General features: G+C 35.0%; 1 protein-coding gene across 7 annotated transcripts in view; it reads left to right on the top strand.

The window, feature by feature from the left end:
- Positions 1-16,550, top strand: part of VTI1A (vesicle transport through interaction with t-SNAREs 1A) — a 298,773-nt gene that overhangs the window by 48,092 nt on the left and 234,131 nt on the right. For 4 of the 7 annotated variants that reach the window (XM_032988596.2, XM_032988598.2, XM_032988600.2 and 1 more), the window contains exons 4-5: positions 8,309-8,386; positions 14,688-14,708. In XM_032988596.2, coding sequence (XP_032844487.2) covers positions 8,309-8,386; positions 14,688-14,708 — 99 coding nt within the window. The remainder of the gene's footprint in view (positions 1-8,308; positions 8,387-14,687; positions 14,709-16,550) is intronic. The other 3 variants (XM_032988597.2, XM_032988599.2, XM_032988601.2) reach the window with 1 other exon arrangement.

Raw genomic sequence — 16,550 nt, 5'->3', positions numbered from 1 at the left:
CCTAGGTTTTATATACTGTTAGAAATCCAGGCAATGGGAGAACTGAAAAAGATGATGGCAGCATTCAAGAATGACAACTGTTTCAGCCCAGTTACAAATATTAATTACAGTTGCTGATCTCTGTAGTGTCTGGACACAGAGATGTGGGTACAGGCTGATAAAGACAATTAATTAAGGAATGGAGGAATTAACACTTGGATGCTTCTTTCTGGGAAAGGAAAGAGCTGGGAGAAAGTACCTGCAGATGTCCCATTACTGTTAGCAACGGGAACCTAGGCTCCAGATGGAAATAATGGCTGAAACAAAGATATTTGAATGAACATTTCATGTCTTGATTTATCTGAAATGTTTATTGTCCTTCGCCGTAAGCTAATGAGTGTGAACTAATTAGTTTAAAAATCTTTTCTCCCTGCTTCACTGTCTTTGGGAGCATTCTCTTTGAAAGTTGGCCCTCATAGTATAAATTTCTCTTGGAGGAAAATGGCTCCATATTTTCATTTTCTTGGTTCATCTGTCTGTTGTTCCAACACACTGGAGTTTATCTTCCATCTCCAAGATTTAGCAAGCATTGATGTTCATTACAAATCTACCACACAGCATAAAGTCTTTGGACCACAAGACAGTCTGAAGTACATGATCCTCATGTGTAGTTGCTCCTTGTCCTCTAAATAGCATTTGTTGGGAAAATGATTCAATGAAGTTCCATGGTTTATAGGAATTATTAAAAAAAAAGCTAAGCAAGCTTTTAGTAAAAAAAAAAAAAAAAAAAAAAAAAAGAACCGCTATGATATATGAGTTAGGTCATTACAACAAGGAGATGAGTTGAGATAAGCAATGAAAATTTCATAAAAGAAACATAAGCTTGGTGTTTTACTGGAAAAAGGCACCAGGTGTTCTCTATTCCACTGTTATCCATAACAATTTTCCCTAAAAGGTAATTCGGCAGAGAAACTTGCAGTTCTTATGTGTATGCTTATTATATGCATATGGTGGTTCTAAGTGCAAAAGTCTAATGTAGTTAAACCATACTCAAAATAAGCTTATTTTTGTATCCTAGTTTTGCTGATCTTTAAATTGAAGTTATTCATATCTAGCAGACTTCTGTAGAAGAACATCAGCCTATATGACATTAGTGACTGACTTCCAATGCCTGACGTGACTTTTTAAAATCTATTTCAGGAGTGAGAGTCTTCTAGGATTTGATACGGAGACTGAATTGTTTTAAGTGATCATACTGACATACTTAAATATTTCCACAGATTAGCCTGCACATGAATTGAGGACGAATTTATCTGTCAACAATACTAGCTTAATTTTGGCTATTTCTATTCTTCGCATCCAAATTTCTTGTTGAACCCACAGTCCAGATGTGTCCCTTTTGCCTCCAAGTCCAAGTGTGAACCTAAGTTATAAACAACAGAATTTATCCCACTTAGCCCTCCTACACCCAAATTAATAGGCAAGTTGTGGATTACTTTGAAACTGTATCATGTGTGGTTTTATAGCTCAGTTATCTTTATTTTCAAACTGTCATCTGAGTTGGGGAGAGAGGCTGTTCCCCCCGCTTCAACCTTGCTCTTGCCTTTTCTTCCAGTGTTGCCAACTGAAGGGGCTGTAGTAAATAAGGGTCTGCAAGTTGTAAAACCTTTGACAACAAATTAGGCAAATATGTGCCAATGTTTGCTATACATATCAAGGCAGCGGGCACTAACATCAGCCAACTTTTAATTTAGCAAGCTATATTATCAGACTGGTCTTTAAGCATGCACAGGGCAGTTACAAGGAAGCACTAGACTTTTCTGGAAGGCAAATTTAAGAAGGGATGAACTTGAGTGATCTCATGCACAATTTAGAGGAATTTCTATTGACTGAATAGGCAAGTTGGTTAACTTAGCTAAGCAGATGTGTAAAGATAGGTTTTGTATTGAAATATGATAGCTTAGTAATGGTCATTTGAAGGAATCAATAGAAAGGAGATGTATGAAATACTGAAATTAGAGTACTGAAAAGCATATTACAGGAACAGACTGGCAGCCATAGGTAGCAGTAGATAGCAGAATAGCTTCAAGTCAGCAGTGCAAAAGACAGACATCACTCTCTTGGCCTATAGAGAGGTGGCAGTTAAATTTGCAGAAATACTTACTCACCCTTTATGCGTCAGCTGAATGCCTGGCATATTTTTTTGAGATTATGGCACATGAGTAGAAAGGCAGACAAAATGTTATACAGAACAGCCCAAAGCTGAAAACACCCTGGAGAAACTGAATTCTGATGAAAGAATAAAGTAGTGTATATGCATGGATGAAGATTTGGTAATAGGGTGTGGTAATTCAAACAAGCAATAAGATTAATAGTTACAATTTAAAAAAAAAATTTACATAAACAGCAGGCTAAGGGGAGTTATTCGTTGTTATGTTTGGACAGTGCTATGCAAACTGAGGTAGTGCTTTTCTGAAGTTTTACACGCTTGGATTTATAACTCTTGTATTTCATTATATTACTCTTCCATAGATGTGGCCTTGTTAAATCAGGAGCAATGGTAGTGAATTTTCAAGCATCGTCTAAAAACTAGAAGTGGGGAGAGGTCAGTTAGTTCCAGACCTTTGCATTTTGAAAAAATCTTTCCTTTTGTAGAAGTTTAGAAGGAAGAGATCAGGTAAATATAAGCTGTTTTTCTAAATACAAATGTCTTTTTCACAATAGAAATAATCCTCTGTTACTCCTTATACTCACAGAAACAGAGTTACAATTCTTTCACAGGTCACCTGTTTTCTTCCCTACCTGCAGCATGTGCAGTGTAGGAGGTTGTTTAAGCATCAGCCATGTTTGGTGACATACATGGTCCGCTGGTCATGAGTTTGAGATGGAAGTAGTTTCGTGGGCAGAAGCTGCATTTTTCACCACCAACATAATACAGTGTGTTGTATCCTCATGAGGGTTTGTTTGACCTTCCTCCCTGCCCTCACCCCATAATGAAACTGTAAGTGCGTTTGATGATGATTATTGAAAAGATTTATGGACCTGTGACTTCTACTTAAAATGAATGATAGTATCTCTGCATTAATTTCTCATTAGCACTTGGAAGTTTGATTTCTCTCTGCTGTTGTAGGAAGCTGATGACATTTGGCAGAGCGTCAGAATACAGGTTTTAAATTGTGCATTTCTCTTTCAGAGTTGTCTGCAATCTTTTTTGTGTGCATATGGGGAGGGCAGGCAAGACCAGAAGTGGCTTAGACATGGATTTTGTCAGCCAATGCATACTGTTGAATTGATTCCTTCAATCAGAAGTTTCATAGGATTTGTAGAATAGTTTTTATTTCCCTTTGAATAGAAAAGTATCAGCTTTAGGTTTTTATTTTCATAAGGAAATGCTTGAAAGTCCAGCATTGCATCAGGTTGTATCTTAGCACTATGTAATCATTTCCTGCTTCTTACACACAATCGATAAAAACTAAGCTACTTAGGAACAGGAAAACCCCTTTCAAATGGCAGTCTGAAGTGTCTAGTCTATTGTTCCTGGTTCACTGTTACAGAGAAATGTAGAAGTTTTGAAAACTGAAGTTTGAACACCATTTCTTAAGCAATTTCAATTATTTTATTTCCTGAATAAGTGTTTTTGTATTTCTGTTTAAATATAAGCTTTAAGATTGTTAAGTAGGGTCACGTATTTTTCTTCTGAATTTGTTAAAATGTATCTTTTCCATTTCTGCTCTGCAAAAAGAATACTTAGGTATCTATTCTGAAAGACAGAGATGAAAGTATACATTCTGCAGTATTTTGTAGTCCATTTGAGGATCAGGCCACTTTTTTCACCTTGCTTTTAGCAAGAGCAATGGCAAAACTGACTGCTCTCCAAGAACACAAAATAAAATCTAATTTATTCCTACAAATTATTTCTGGTTATGCTAATCTTGAGTATTTACATCTAGAAAAGGGCCAAACTCTGAAACAGATGCCTGAAGATTTTTTTTTTTAAACCATTTATATATACTAGGAAATCCTAATGGATTTTGTATGAAAACAGATGTTTGTGGATAAATAAGCCCTTTTGTTTGTTTACACATATTTCACAAAAAAAATCTGTTTAATCTGTTCTTAAAACATTGAGCCTGAAAAATGGAGAGTTTGAGACAAAAGGATTTGCTGGGCCTTTTGTCTGAAATACACCTAGGTTTGCTTATCTGTTCAGGGGGCTGCTTAGCATTTAGGAGGGGGAGAGCTATTCTTTAGTTCAGGTATGAAAATGTGTGATACTTTATATCAATTATTTGGCTGATTGCTGAAAGTGCGTTGGAGTGGGGGGGCTTTGGCTACTTCTGGCCTTCACTAATGGGAACATTTCAGAGTGTGGATGAGTAATTAAAGTATAGAATGTGGAAAATTAGTCCAAAATTGAATAGAAATGAATAAGTATGTGTTCTGTTGTGCAGATGTTGGAAACAGATTATTTTGGATACCTCTTTCTATCTACATCTTATTTGGTTACCATGTAAAAATCAGTCATACACCATGTAGATTGTTTCTCTTCCCACTGCCTTTTCTGTTTTTATGTTGTGATGTATCTGTATAGGTAGTAATTTAGCAAAATATCCTGTCTGCCAGGTGTGGGAACTAGCTGATTGTATTGTAATACCAGATCATTACTTAATTCATATGCAACCTAGCCTAGCACATGGAAAGCATTATAAATCTATTTACAGTGTGGCTGGTCTGATGATAACATTGTATTAAATTCCCAGGTGAGGCAATTTAAGCAATTGCTTTGCCATGTGCAGGCCATGGAAATTAACTTCTCATATGCTTTAGTAATAGACGAACTTCATTGGTATGCTCAGATTAGTAGTATAGCAGAATTCTTACAGTCTGGTTACATGTACCCTACTTCACATGTAGAATTGTACAGGGGGGTGGTACTGCAGATCACAGATCTTAATTAGTTTAAGCTGAGTTAATTCATTTCAATTCTAATTTAGCTGGGCTTGCCCATGAACACATTCAGTTCTATTGGGAAATGTTAAGGCTTGGGTCAAGTAGACAGATTGTTTAAAGCCAAATTGCCAGACAGAACTGAGCAAGTGTATCTGTTTGAACAGGGCTTTAAGGAAATCACCCAATCAGTATGCAAAAATCCTGTTCATAAACCAGGAGAGATCTGCCTGGAATCAGAAATTCTTCCTTGTCAGAAGGTCTGAGTACTGTAGTACATTTAAAACAACCCCTGAAACTTTCTCTGTCTTGAAGTTCTTGTAGAAAGTAGCTTAACCCTTTTGTGTCGTTCTGTGTTCATATGCATGCTACATTTGAATGCAAACATGTACACTGAGTTAAAAACATTTGTGTGCTTAGACTTTTTGTCTATGTGTATACAAGAAAATATAAAATACAAGGAAAACTTCTGTATATGACACACCTTTACAGACAAAAATTTGCGCACAGAACCTCTTAAACCTATATTGAGCTGCCCAGAAATGCCTTGGTTTACAAACTCTGTAAAGCTTCTGTCTTTTCTAGAAACATACATATAAAGTACCAGTAGACTGTGGTAACTGACAACTAAGACTAAAAATGTTGACAATTTTTTGATTTGCCTGGTTAGCTTATGTATAGAAGTCATTAACTATTTATAAAATGCATTATGAATTGGTTTCCTTCAAACTGTAGCGGAGTATGTGACATTTCCAGCTCAAACTATCATTCTTGCATTTGGCTAAAGTACATATTTATAAACAGCTAATAGTTATGAACGAAAAAAAAAAAATCTAAAAATTGTTTAAGTATTGAGTTTGGACAAACTGAACTAATTTTGATAGCCACATTTAAAAGTGTTAGCCAATGTTACTTTAATAAAAATAAGAATAGTAATTCAATGTATTGATATTTTGGACAAATCCTGAAAGAACAAATGAACGCTTTAGTTCAAAGGCCTTTCCTTTTATATTATTGATTCATTTGGTGGTGAAACTGTGATCAAAAGTAGTATCAAATTATTTATTGATTATGGCAAAGAGTTATACCTAATTGTAGTCAAAGGGTTATTTCTTTTAATGTAATTGCTGATTTTCAGATCATGACAGATTATTGCAATAAAAGAACAATGATACAAGTATATTTATTAAGGTCAGTGGTGATGATATAAAGGATTGTAAAGGGTCTCTAAGAACTGTATTGCTATTAACATTTATTTCTTTTCCGTGAAGAATATTCTTTTTCCTTTCTTCAATGCAGACTCTTATGAATGAGGATATCAGCCAGTTAAATCCTTCAAGTAAATGATGGGTAACCAAGGACCATCTCAGTCTCTACATATAATTAGGCAACTTGTTCACTGGAGAACAAGCTCACGAAGCATCATGCTCCTTGTCTCAGTCTAATAATGATAAATACATTCAAAACTAACAGAATCAATGGGGCTGAGTAATTTTGTGAAATTGGGAGAGACTGTACAGTTGAACTACTAGACCTCAAATGGGAAGACTGAATCTTAATCAGAAAATAAGATTAGATATTTATTGGTATATTTTTGTAATTTCCTCCCTTGTTTGATGTGTAGCAAATAAAAATAGGAAAATAATATAATTGAGCAATCTATGCCAATTTGTTGGCTTTTTGGTGAAAAAAGAGAAAAACAAAACCTATCTCCATATGATATTCTTGCATACTGTGGAGTGTTTTAGTCCCCCATAGTGATGAAATGAATAATTTAAACAGGCAGCTCTGATACCACAGCCTGTTTAAAGGTTCTCATTTCCTTTAATGCTGTAGACTACTTTAGCTTGGTTAGTATGAAACTGTGACAGCTGAGATCTCCAAAAGATTTGGCACAATTCAGTTCTTGTAGTAGGTCCATGGTATGCTTTGTCCTTGCTACGTACATCTGTAGCTTTAGTATATGATCTAGATCTGAACACTAGCAACTGAAGCACAAATTGGTTAGATGATTATGGTAATAAAGGGTGAACTACACAGGATAAAAGGCTAAAATGTGTTGCTCTGAGATGACCAATACAAGGCTTACTCCACCGCTAGGTTCCTAGCATAAGAGGTGACCCACTTCCAAACTTCAGTGTCACAAAGGTAATGAATTCCCCTGTGCTCAGTATAATTTCTAATGGGTTGTTCCCCATGCCCCAGTCCCAAGCGTGTTTCTTGGCATGATTGCTCAATGAGGGAAGGTTTGAGGAGGGATTTATTTTTGCTGAGTCCCTACTGGTGACAATTACCACAGCAGAGTGTGAGAGAAGCTCCCAGGAATAAAGGAACGTTCTGCAGCTTAGTTCTTACTATTTTTGGGTTTCTTCCTCTGAAGAACTGCAAAACTAATCATAACTGCACTCAAATGTAGAAAGATTTTAGTCAATACGTTAAAAATCCTTTCTCTTTTTTTAATGACTAGTGTAGGAATATTAACTGACTAAGGGCCTCTTATTTAGCCAATGGAGAAATTAAGAGCTGGGCAGATGTTATCTTTATGGTCTTCCCCGTTCCATTGAAGCTGTGCTACCTTGGTAATCTTCAGACATTTGCTTTCCATTGCTTGGCACTTGATCTAGTTTAGAATCAATATGATGATCAGTTCATGAGCAAATCTGGTGCTCATAAACTGTGAATAACAACTGTCTGTCATAACGATCTACTGAACATCTGTCTCAGTTTTGTGCTGTTTCCATGACCTGCTGTAAACCAATGTTTCCTTGATCTGTCGTTTTCTCTCCCTTCTTTTGCCCTTTGATTTCTGGTCCTTTCCCAGTAGGCCTTCATAGCCATAGCAGTGTAGAAAACACCTGTTAATTTTCTACATCTTTAAGTTTAACCAATTTTGTCAAATGTTTGTTGTTCAGGTTTGTTTGTTTGTTTGTTTTTTTTTTAATATGGGAGAAGCTCAGTCTTCCTTTCCTATTTAATGGCATCACTGCAGTATTATGCCGAGTTCTGCGTGCAGCTAGCAAGTGTTCTTCAGAAAAATGCATTTGGTTCCTTCACATGTATTTCTTCAGTGCTTCTGGCATTATTGTATATTGCCTCTCCCAGTTACCCGATTATCACAACTCGATATCTTGAGCTTCACTGAAGCTGCTTTCATTGCTGAAATGTTGAGGATGTGACTGTCTTAGAAATGCTTAGGATTTGCCATGCAGATTTGTCAAAATACAGCAGTTGAAGAACTTTTTAGTAACTTTTACTTCCAGGTTTATTTTTTTTTTATCAAATAGGTATCCATTAGGGGGCTCTCGAGGTTTAAGATGATCAGCCTTGATACCAATGGCTTTGGAGCTTTACTTCCTAACCCTTTTTTCTTTTTGTTTTACAGAAAAGGTCACGAATCGCCTACAGTGATGAGGTGCGGAATGAGCTCCTAGGGGATGACGGGAATTCCTCAGAGAACCAGGTAGGATGCTAATCAAGAAGCCCTAGTGGGTGGCTGGAGGGTGAAGGAGGTCACTGGCACACTGGGCTTCTCAAGCTGCTCCTTAACAGCTTTAGCAACAACTCATGTGGAAGTGATACTGTTTAATGCAAAGCTGGGGTCTTAATCAACTTCAAAATGTTTCTTGGAGATCTTACATTTAACCCTTTAACTTGTGATCACTGTCTGCTATCTTAAAAAAAAATCTTTTCTTCTCTTTTCTTTATTATTTAGTACTTAAGAAATAACTTGAAACGCGCTGTTTGCCGACAAAGCCAAGGTCTTCACCTCAAACACATGTAAAAAGAATAAAAAAAGTACATAATGCAGCTTTGATAATAATGCAGTATAATTAAATCAACACTGGCAGGCAAAACAAATGAAAGTGCACTCTCAGAATTAGGCAGTACCCCACTCAGTTTCCTTGTGTGATTCCTTCTCTAAACAGATTTTCTCTCCTTGTACCAAAACCACAAGTTGTACTAATAAGAGTAAGTTTTCATAATGCATGTTGTACTAGAATGCAGACTGCTGTCCATCTCTTTTAATGGAGGAAAGCTTGATAATCCTCAGGCTTTTTTAAAATCTGGTACCCGTATTGTTCTGGACACTACAGTGAGGATCCTTCTAGACTACTGAAAATTGTAAAGGCAACATTATATTCAGGGGACTTTGACCCACCTGTTAATATTTCTTTTGGTGCTGAAACTTGTTTGACAAGCTCTGTCTGAAAGCAGAATGTTTCTTTTCTTTTTGATAATCATGTCAGTTGTAATCAGAGTTGTGCATTTTGTGTTAGAAGTTAGTTGAAAGTTTTCTTCAATATCAGAATTTCTTTTCTGACCAGATAGAATTTAAATTATTTTGGTAGTGAAAGTGAAAATTGTTTAAATGTTTACATGATAAATGCAATATTAAATAAGGAAACAGATCAGAACCATGTTCTGAAAATTTTAGCATCTTCTACCCTCAATATAAGCTCAGTTCCACTAAGGATAGAAGAAAAGAAAGACTTGGAGACTTGTCCCAGTACAATGCATTTTAAAACATAGTCCCCTTAAGCCTTAACCTTATACGGTATTTTAAATGTGCTGTGTAAGTTCTAAACTCAGTAATAGACTTTAATACATACATTAATGAAATTATATATGGGATGCAATTTATCTGTAGGCATAAGACTGTAGTGTATAGCAGTTATAATATGCATGTGAAGATTTACATTTACAAGATATTAATCTTCATATTTATATATTATAGCAAAGGGAGATTCCAAAATTTGAATAAAATAAAGAGGGGTTTTTATCCCTGAATAATGAATTGATGGAAAGCATGATTTTAGGGAAAAGAGTTTCACAGTCTGCATGTCATGATCGTAAACTCAGTCCTGTGAAAGTGGTAAGGTTCTTATTTTATTTCTTCTAAGGTGCTGCTATTTTTACATTTCAAGTAAAAATTGTGTAAATTTAGACATAAAAGGGCAATTGTGATAAGAAGCTTTACTTATAACAGAATATTTTATGTGTAGCGATGAGATAAAATATTTTACTTTCACTTTTTAAGGAATGGTTAAATAACTGGTTCACATGTGGACTTTTTCCAAGTTATGATGTTTTTTTCTAAACTTGATGGAATAAGTATAGTCTCATCTCAAGTAACCAAATGGTACCTTTAGCCATTTGTCAACATAAGTTTTTCCTTCCAAATGACCACTTCTTAAATGGAAGAAAATTTTGGCTGGTGAAGGAGTTTTATGTAGTCTTTTAGGTAATAAAAATCCTTTTCTGTAACCTGACTTGAAATTGTTAGCCCTCTACCTTTGAAAGTTCTAAACTTCTTTCTTTTCTTCCTAGAAAAATGTTAAGAAATATCACAATAAAGGCATTACCTAACTTCTTTTAAGTATGTGAATGGCAGTATTTTTAAAAAAATATTACTTATACAATATTTGTCCAATAATCAATCTCACAATCTATTTTTCTTATGAAATATCTTATTTATATTTGTACTTATCATATATGCATGTAGTTATGGGTACGAGCAGCTAGTGCAAAAAATTCAATCTGATGTTGAACTTACCAGAATGTGCAAATATCCAAATCAAGTGTAGGGTTTGGGTACTTACCATATACTGAACATGTTATATTGATGTATTTCAATCAGTCACATCAGGTCTAATACGCTTTCACTCCTGTAGATTATTATATCAATAGAAAACTTGGACTGGATGATGAAAGGCGGCGCAGGTATAACTTACAGCCATATAAAATACTTGAAGGTGTTTCAAATTTTTGCTTTCATTTTGTCTGATGGAGATAAATATAGATAGATGGACTGACCCTCACCTTAATAGTGTAGGACTTCTACTTGTCAAATTGGATTAGGTTAAGCTGAAAAATGGTGGGTTTGGCTTCCCCAGTTCAGTCACCATAGTGTGGAAAGGGGAGAGGAGAGGAATGATTCCTCTTCTGACATGAGTTGTTGAAAAAAGTTGCCAGCTCAGAATTTCTCCTGTACTAATCCACAAATATTGGTAAAATCTGCTAGTAGAAATGCTGAGTATCTGGTTAGACTGGGGTGTTATCCAAGTGAAATAATATATGAGCTGCACATTTTAGGTATGGTATTTGTCATCATGATAAACATTTGCATAATGTTTTTGGTGGAGTAAGAAGGCAATAGGAACTGAATGTATACTGGCTGGTATGACCTTATTAGGTATCTAGAAATAAATGGGACACTATTGGAAAAAAAAAAAAAATTGGATCTTTTCTTTATTCAACTTCTGGTTTTTAAGTTGAGTTTCAAAGGTACAATTACATCAAACCACAGCCAAGTTATAAGTTGTAATGAGTATGGTCTTAGTCATGAGTTTCCAGTTGTTCTCCTAAGAAGAAAGATTGAAGTACAGGAAACAGACTGAAGAATTAGAAAATGATGATTTATCTTTCGATTTCTTCGTTTTTCCCAAATGTCTCCCATAAGTAGCAGTCATCATGTTTAGGTGACAACAAATTGGAATACAGATGCCTTATAATGATTATACCAAGATTTACCAGATAAAGCATATAGAAACTTCTTGTAAGAAGTTGTAAGAATCATATAAATCTGCTATTCAAAGTTTTCTTTTGAAATAAAAACAGTGCTCTCAAGTTAGTAAAGACATTGCTTAGTATACATTAATTTCTTCTTAATTTGAATCATGTGAATGTAGTCAGATGAGGCACTTATAGAGGCTGAGAAACAGATGTCCCTTCTTGAATCAAAAAAAACCTCACCTCACAATCCTAAAACCAAAAACCTACTGTGTGCATTTGGTTGTTATTTGTTTTCCAGCAGTGGTCTTAAACAGGCTCTGTTGCTTTCAAGTCTAGTCATTCTGGCCACCAACGTTTATCAAATCCCGTGAAAGTTTTGAGTTTTTCAGTGCAATGATACGCTACTTAAAGTTGTGGCTTCACTTTAATAATAATAGAACTGGTTTATGTGGCAGTTTGTATGTTTTTTAGAAAAATCAGAAGTTCTTCTTGACCAAAATAATGTCAGGTACAGTATTTACCAACTTTCTTGAAATATAATAGTACTCCTTTCTCTTTTACAACTATGTTCATTAATAAGTAGAAATAAATTTGCATTAGGTTAAACTGCATGTCTGTATACACATACATTGCACATGTGATGTGTGGTGAACAAATATTTTGTGGCTACTTAATTTCTGCCTACAAAGTTGTGATAATATTAGATTTGGGCTTGCTGTGCATAAAGTGTGTCAAACTTCAGCTACAGACCAGGGGGTGAAGTTGGTCAATTTAATTCCCCAAGATCTAAAGAAGGTCGGTATCATTTCATATAGCCCTGGCAGAGCAGATCATTACCAGACACAAATCTGTTCGTTACATGCCGAGGGTTTATAGCAAAATAAATAGACTGTCATCATAAGTTCAGAAAATTGTGTGTTCGACCCACGATAATGTGTAAAGGGCGTTTAATAGAGTTCAGCGTTTATTCGTTATCTATATGCGGACAGAGACGGCGGTAGCGTTATCAGCTTTTTAAAAAAAATTCAGTAGTTTTCCATGTCACGTGATGTGCCTCACAGACACACACGCGCACGCACACACACACACACATACACACACAAACCCCATCTCGCTCCCTTGCTCTCTGCGGCACAGTTTTGATTTTAGTCACAGCAGAAGGCTTATCCACAAGAGATTCCACTGGTTCAAACCAGCGTAAACCAGATTTTTTTTTTTTTAGCCTACAAAGGAACAGATTACCTCTTGTATCTAATTCTGTGTTGCAATAAAAAAAAAATAAAATCTTTGTTTCAAAAATATGCTGATTATCATAACCTAAAATGGTGGCTGCACACGACTTAATGCTGTTTACAGTTGAGCAGTGCGCATAATAAAAATAATATTTCAAAATAGAAAAGTAAAGATAACACATTTTCATCAAGAGCATTGTTAAATGGGGGAAAAATACATCTTTTGTTAATTTGAATGAATATCTTTCAGTCAATGTTAAAAAAAAAACCCACCTCTCCCATTACTTAGCTTAGCTGCAAATCCCATGCAGAGCTTAAATTCAGCCATGCAGCACAAACAAGATAGAACATTTTTGTTTGGGACCTATTGAAAAAACAAATGTGCAGCATTTTAAAACTCTCATTGATTATAGCAGGGTGGCATGCCCAAGCAGACTCTATTGCGGGAGAGTAGTTTTAAACTTTGGCCCTTTAAGTATCATAGTCAACTGAAGAATGGTGGCCTCAGAAAGAAAAGATATCTATGTGATCAACTCCCAGATCGTCTCTTTCTAAAGAGCCTTAATGTTTGCCTTTTGGGGAAAGAAGGGGGGGAAGATTGGGAGAAAGAGACCAATTTATGATAGGCCAGGCACTTGAATTTAAGCACCGGTTTGGTGGACAATACAGTTTTCTTTATACCAAATTCTAGCAAAGTTCCTTTAGCTACGTACTGAAGAGCCATTTCAGTTTAAGTCCGTGTGGTAGTAGCCCTCCTAATTACATCTTGTTAGAGCCTCATTGTCCGTTTTGGTAACGGGGTGAGGTGTATGTTCAGTTTTAGACGAGCCATATGAAACAGTAGAGAATAATGGAGGTTCTTTTGTTTCCTTCATGCTGGTGAGACTTTATTAGTAGTAAAGATTTTCAGCTTACACGTGTTGAAAATGATTGTTATGAAACTGTAGGTGAACCATCAGCATAAACTGAGATAATGATGTAGCTGTTGTAATTTTGAATTCAACTGGAATCGGTGAGAGAACTGTAATTTTTTATAAAGAACCACTCTTACGCAGACATTTGTTGTGAGTAATTATACGTTTTGTTCCAGTACAAATAATTTATCTATCTCTCCAAGAGGAGAGCATATTACAACGTAGCTTGATAATCAGGCTGGGCTTTTATTTAGTTTTATAGTAAACCTGCCAGAGTTTAATAGTCTTAGATTGTGTTGATTTACAAGCATAAATTGGTAAATATAAATGTATATACTATATAAGTACACATACACACTATGTGTGTATTTATACACACGCTGTGTAGTGGTGTAGGATTAAAAAACTGCAGTGGGTCTTTTCTGAGGGAAATATGTTTCATGTTGTTCCCTATTTCTTTGTCTATTTTTAAATATGCTATGCAATAAATCATAATTCTGAGCTATTTAACTAAGCTGCTTCATTTTTTTTTAACTGGAAAGAACCCTCTCTGTGAAGTTCAATAATAAAATTAGATAATATAGTTACAGTAGAACTCAAGTATATAAAAATTGAAATACTGGTTGCATGCTATAAAGATTCAGTCATCTATTAATAAGTTAGATCTGCTAGTAAAATAAGAAATCAGTTGTCACAACTAAAATATACAGAAAACATTCTGAAAACTTGTATATACAAAACCACCTCAGCTGTACAATCTTCGAAGAGAGGAATAGTAAACTTGTTTTTTTCTTTATAATATAGACTTCTATGAAGTCATTCCCCTTTATTTCATGATGGTGTCTTAGATGTGGTTTAAAAGAGAATTTCACACTATTCTCTTTGTTTAATGTGACAGTGTGAGAAAGTGATCTTTATTCGTTCAAAAAACTCTGCATGTAGTCTATGTTTAGGTTCTTTTAATGTGTTTGTCTGTGATTTTTAAATGCTAAACATGTAAACAGATAAATTGTCAATGTTAATTCTGTATCCTGTCACACAACTGATCTTTCTTTCCTGCCATTTCTTTCCTTTTTATCTTTTTTGTGCGTTCATGTTGCAGTTGATAAAATTACGTGAAGAGGTGAGTACTTTCTTGCTTTTTGTTGTCTAGCTTTCCCTTTAAAGCTGAGTTTCTAAATCTGAAGTAGATCTTTTTGTTCATTGTTGCAGGGAAATATACACAAAGAAAAAATATTGATTACATTGCTTTAAAATATTCACCGTTGTGCCTCTCCTTCCCTAATAATTATATACTTACATAGGAATCTCTACATCAAACCTTAGAAATTAACATTCTTTGATAGTGGAAATTTTTTTTAAAGGCACTAGAAAAAGAAGGGAAAAAAACCCCCAACCTATTATTTGATCTCTGCTAGAATACCATGATCAAATCAGGTACAGTAATAATCATGTTTGCATCACAAAATCTTTGATAGGGTAAATACGTTTATACACTGATATTGAAAGTGAAAGCATTGCTTTGGTAAAAACCTGTGCTGAAACACTATAAAAATTACACACTATTTCAGAATGTTTTGAGGTTGGTGTGAGGTGTTCAAGTAGCTTATGTATTATATTGGATATTGTATACCCACTGAAAATACAGTACAGGTAGACGTACGCACACATATCAATATTTATTATTTATTTGTGAGTGCTGTAGATCTGTAGGTGTAACACTAGAGATCAGTATTCCAGAACACCTTTCTTCCAGTTATAAAATGACTCATAAATATTTAGAGAGAGAAGCCTGTTTTAATGGTCAGTTCCTCAAATGTTTCAGTATATTTTCTGAAATTAATCTCCTCTGTTACCTGCTTTGCTACAGCAGTAAGTATCTGAACTGCTGTTTTTTTTTTTTTTTATTATTTCCCGATAGCTGCCAAAAAGGAAGTCTCAGTAAAGTCAAGATTACTTATAGGTCAGATTTCTGAAGGGTTTCGCACAGAGAGTTTGAACCAATGAAGTATTTGAATAAATATATTTAGAAGCATGAGTATTTTAACATCACATATTTGTCTGGTATCTTCTTTTTGAAACGTGTGCCCAGACATATCAGTAATGAATACTGAGCTCTGCAGGAAAGGATTTGTAAGATTTAGAAATGGTGATGACAAAGAATTGTAAAGTAACCAGATTAAGGACAATTACAGAGAATTCTTAAAAACAGGAAGATATTTGCGATATAAAGATTCTTTCACTGGTTCCCTGAATGCTTTATTTTTCCCTTTTCTTGTGGATATGTTATTAATATGTTAAAGCTACAGAGTAAAACAGTTAACAAAAAAAAATTAAACAAAATAAACATGTAACCACATGAAATCCCTCCCACAACTGCTGAGCTCCCCTCCCCAGTAGTCCCAGTATTTAAACAGATGATAATATTGTTGCATGGGTTTGTATAGCCTGATTTCTGAGATTTTATAGAACAAGGTTCATTTGCTCATCCCTTTAACAACACCTGCACGTCTGCTCCTGTGATTTTATGAAAGAATGTAGTAGGATCATTTTTGCTTGCAAACAAAGATTATAGTTTTATAAACATAAGGACTCCTAATTTGTAATTTTACTCTGAAAATTTAATCAGATATGAAGAACAAAGCTGCTACTTAACTGCTCTTCTTTTTGAAACAGCTATGAAGAAAAATAAAATTCAGGATGTTATTGCAAAGGGCTGCAACTTGGGAGCTATACTAAACTCAGTCATACCTTTTGGAGCTTATAAACCCTCTTTGTTAGCCACCTAAAAAATTTTGACGTTGCTCCTGGTAATTTTCTTTTTTGCTTTTCCTTGCTAGTCTTGTAAGTTACTTTTAACTCTCTGCATATGGTGAAAGCAGCAGCAAGTAGAACTAAAGGGATTTATTATTTTGTCTGGACTCAAATTGTACCGATAGAGAGAGAAACATCTTAAAAAACAATT

Source organism: Tyto alba, unplaced genomic scaffold (assembly GCF_018691265.1).
Source record: "Tyto alba isolate M040663 unplaced genomic scaffold, T.alba_DEE_v4.0 Super-Scaffold_1, whole genome shotgun sequence".
Lineage (NCBI taxonomy): Eukaryota > Metazoa > Chordata > Aves > Strigiformes > Tytonidae > Tyto > Tyto alba.
Note: the sequence above shows the minus strand (reverse complement) of the source record. Positions and strands in the feature narration are given on the sequence as shown.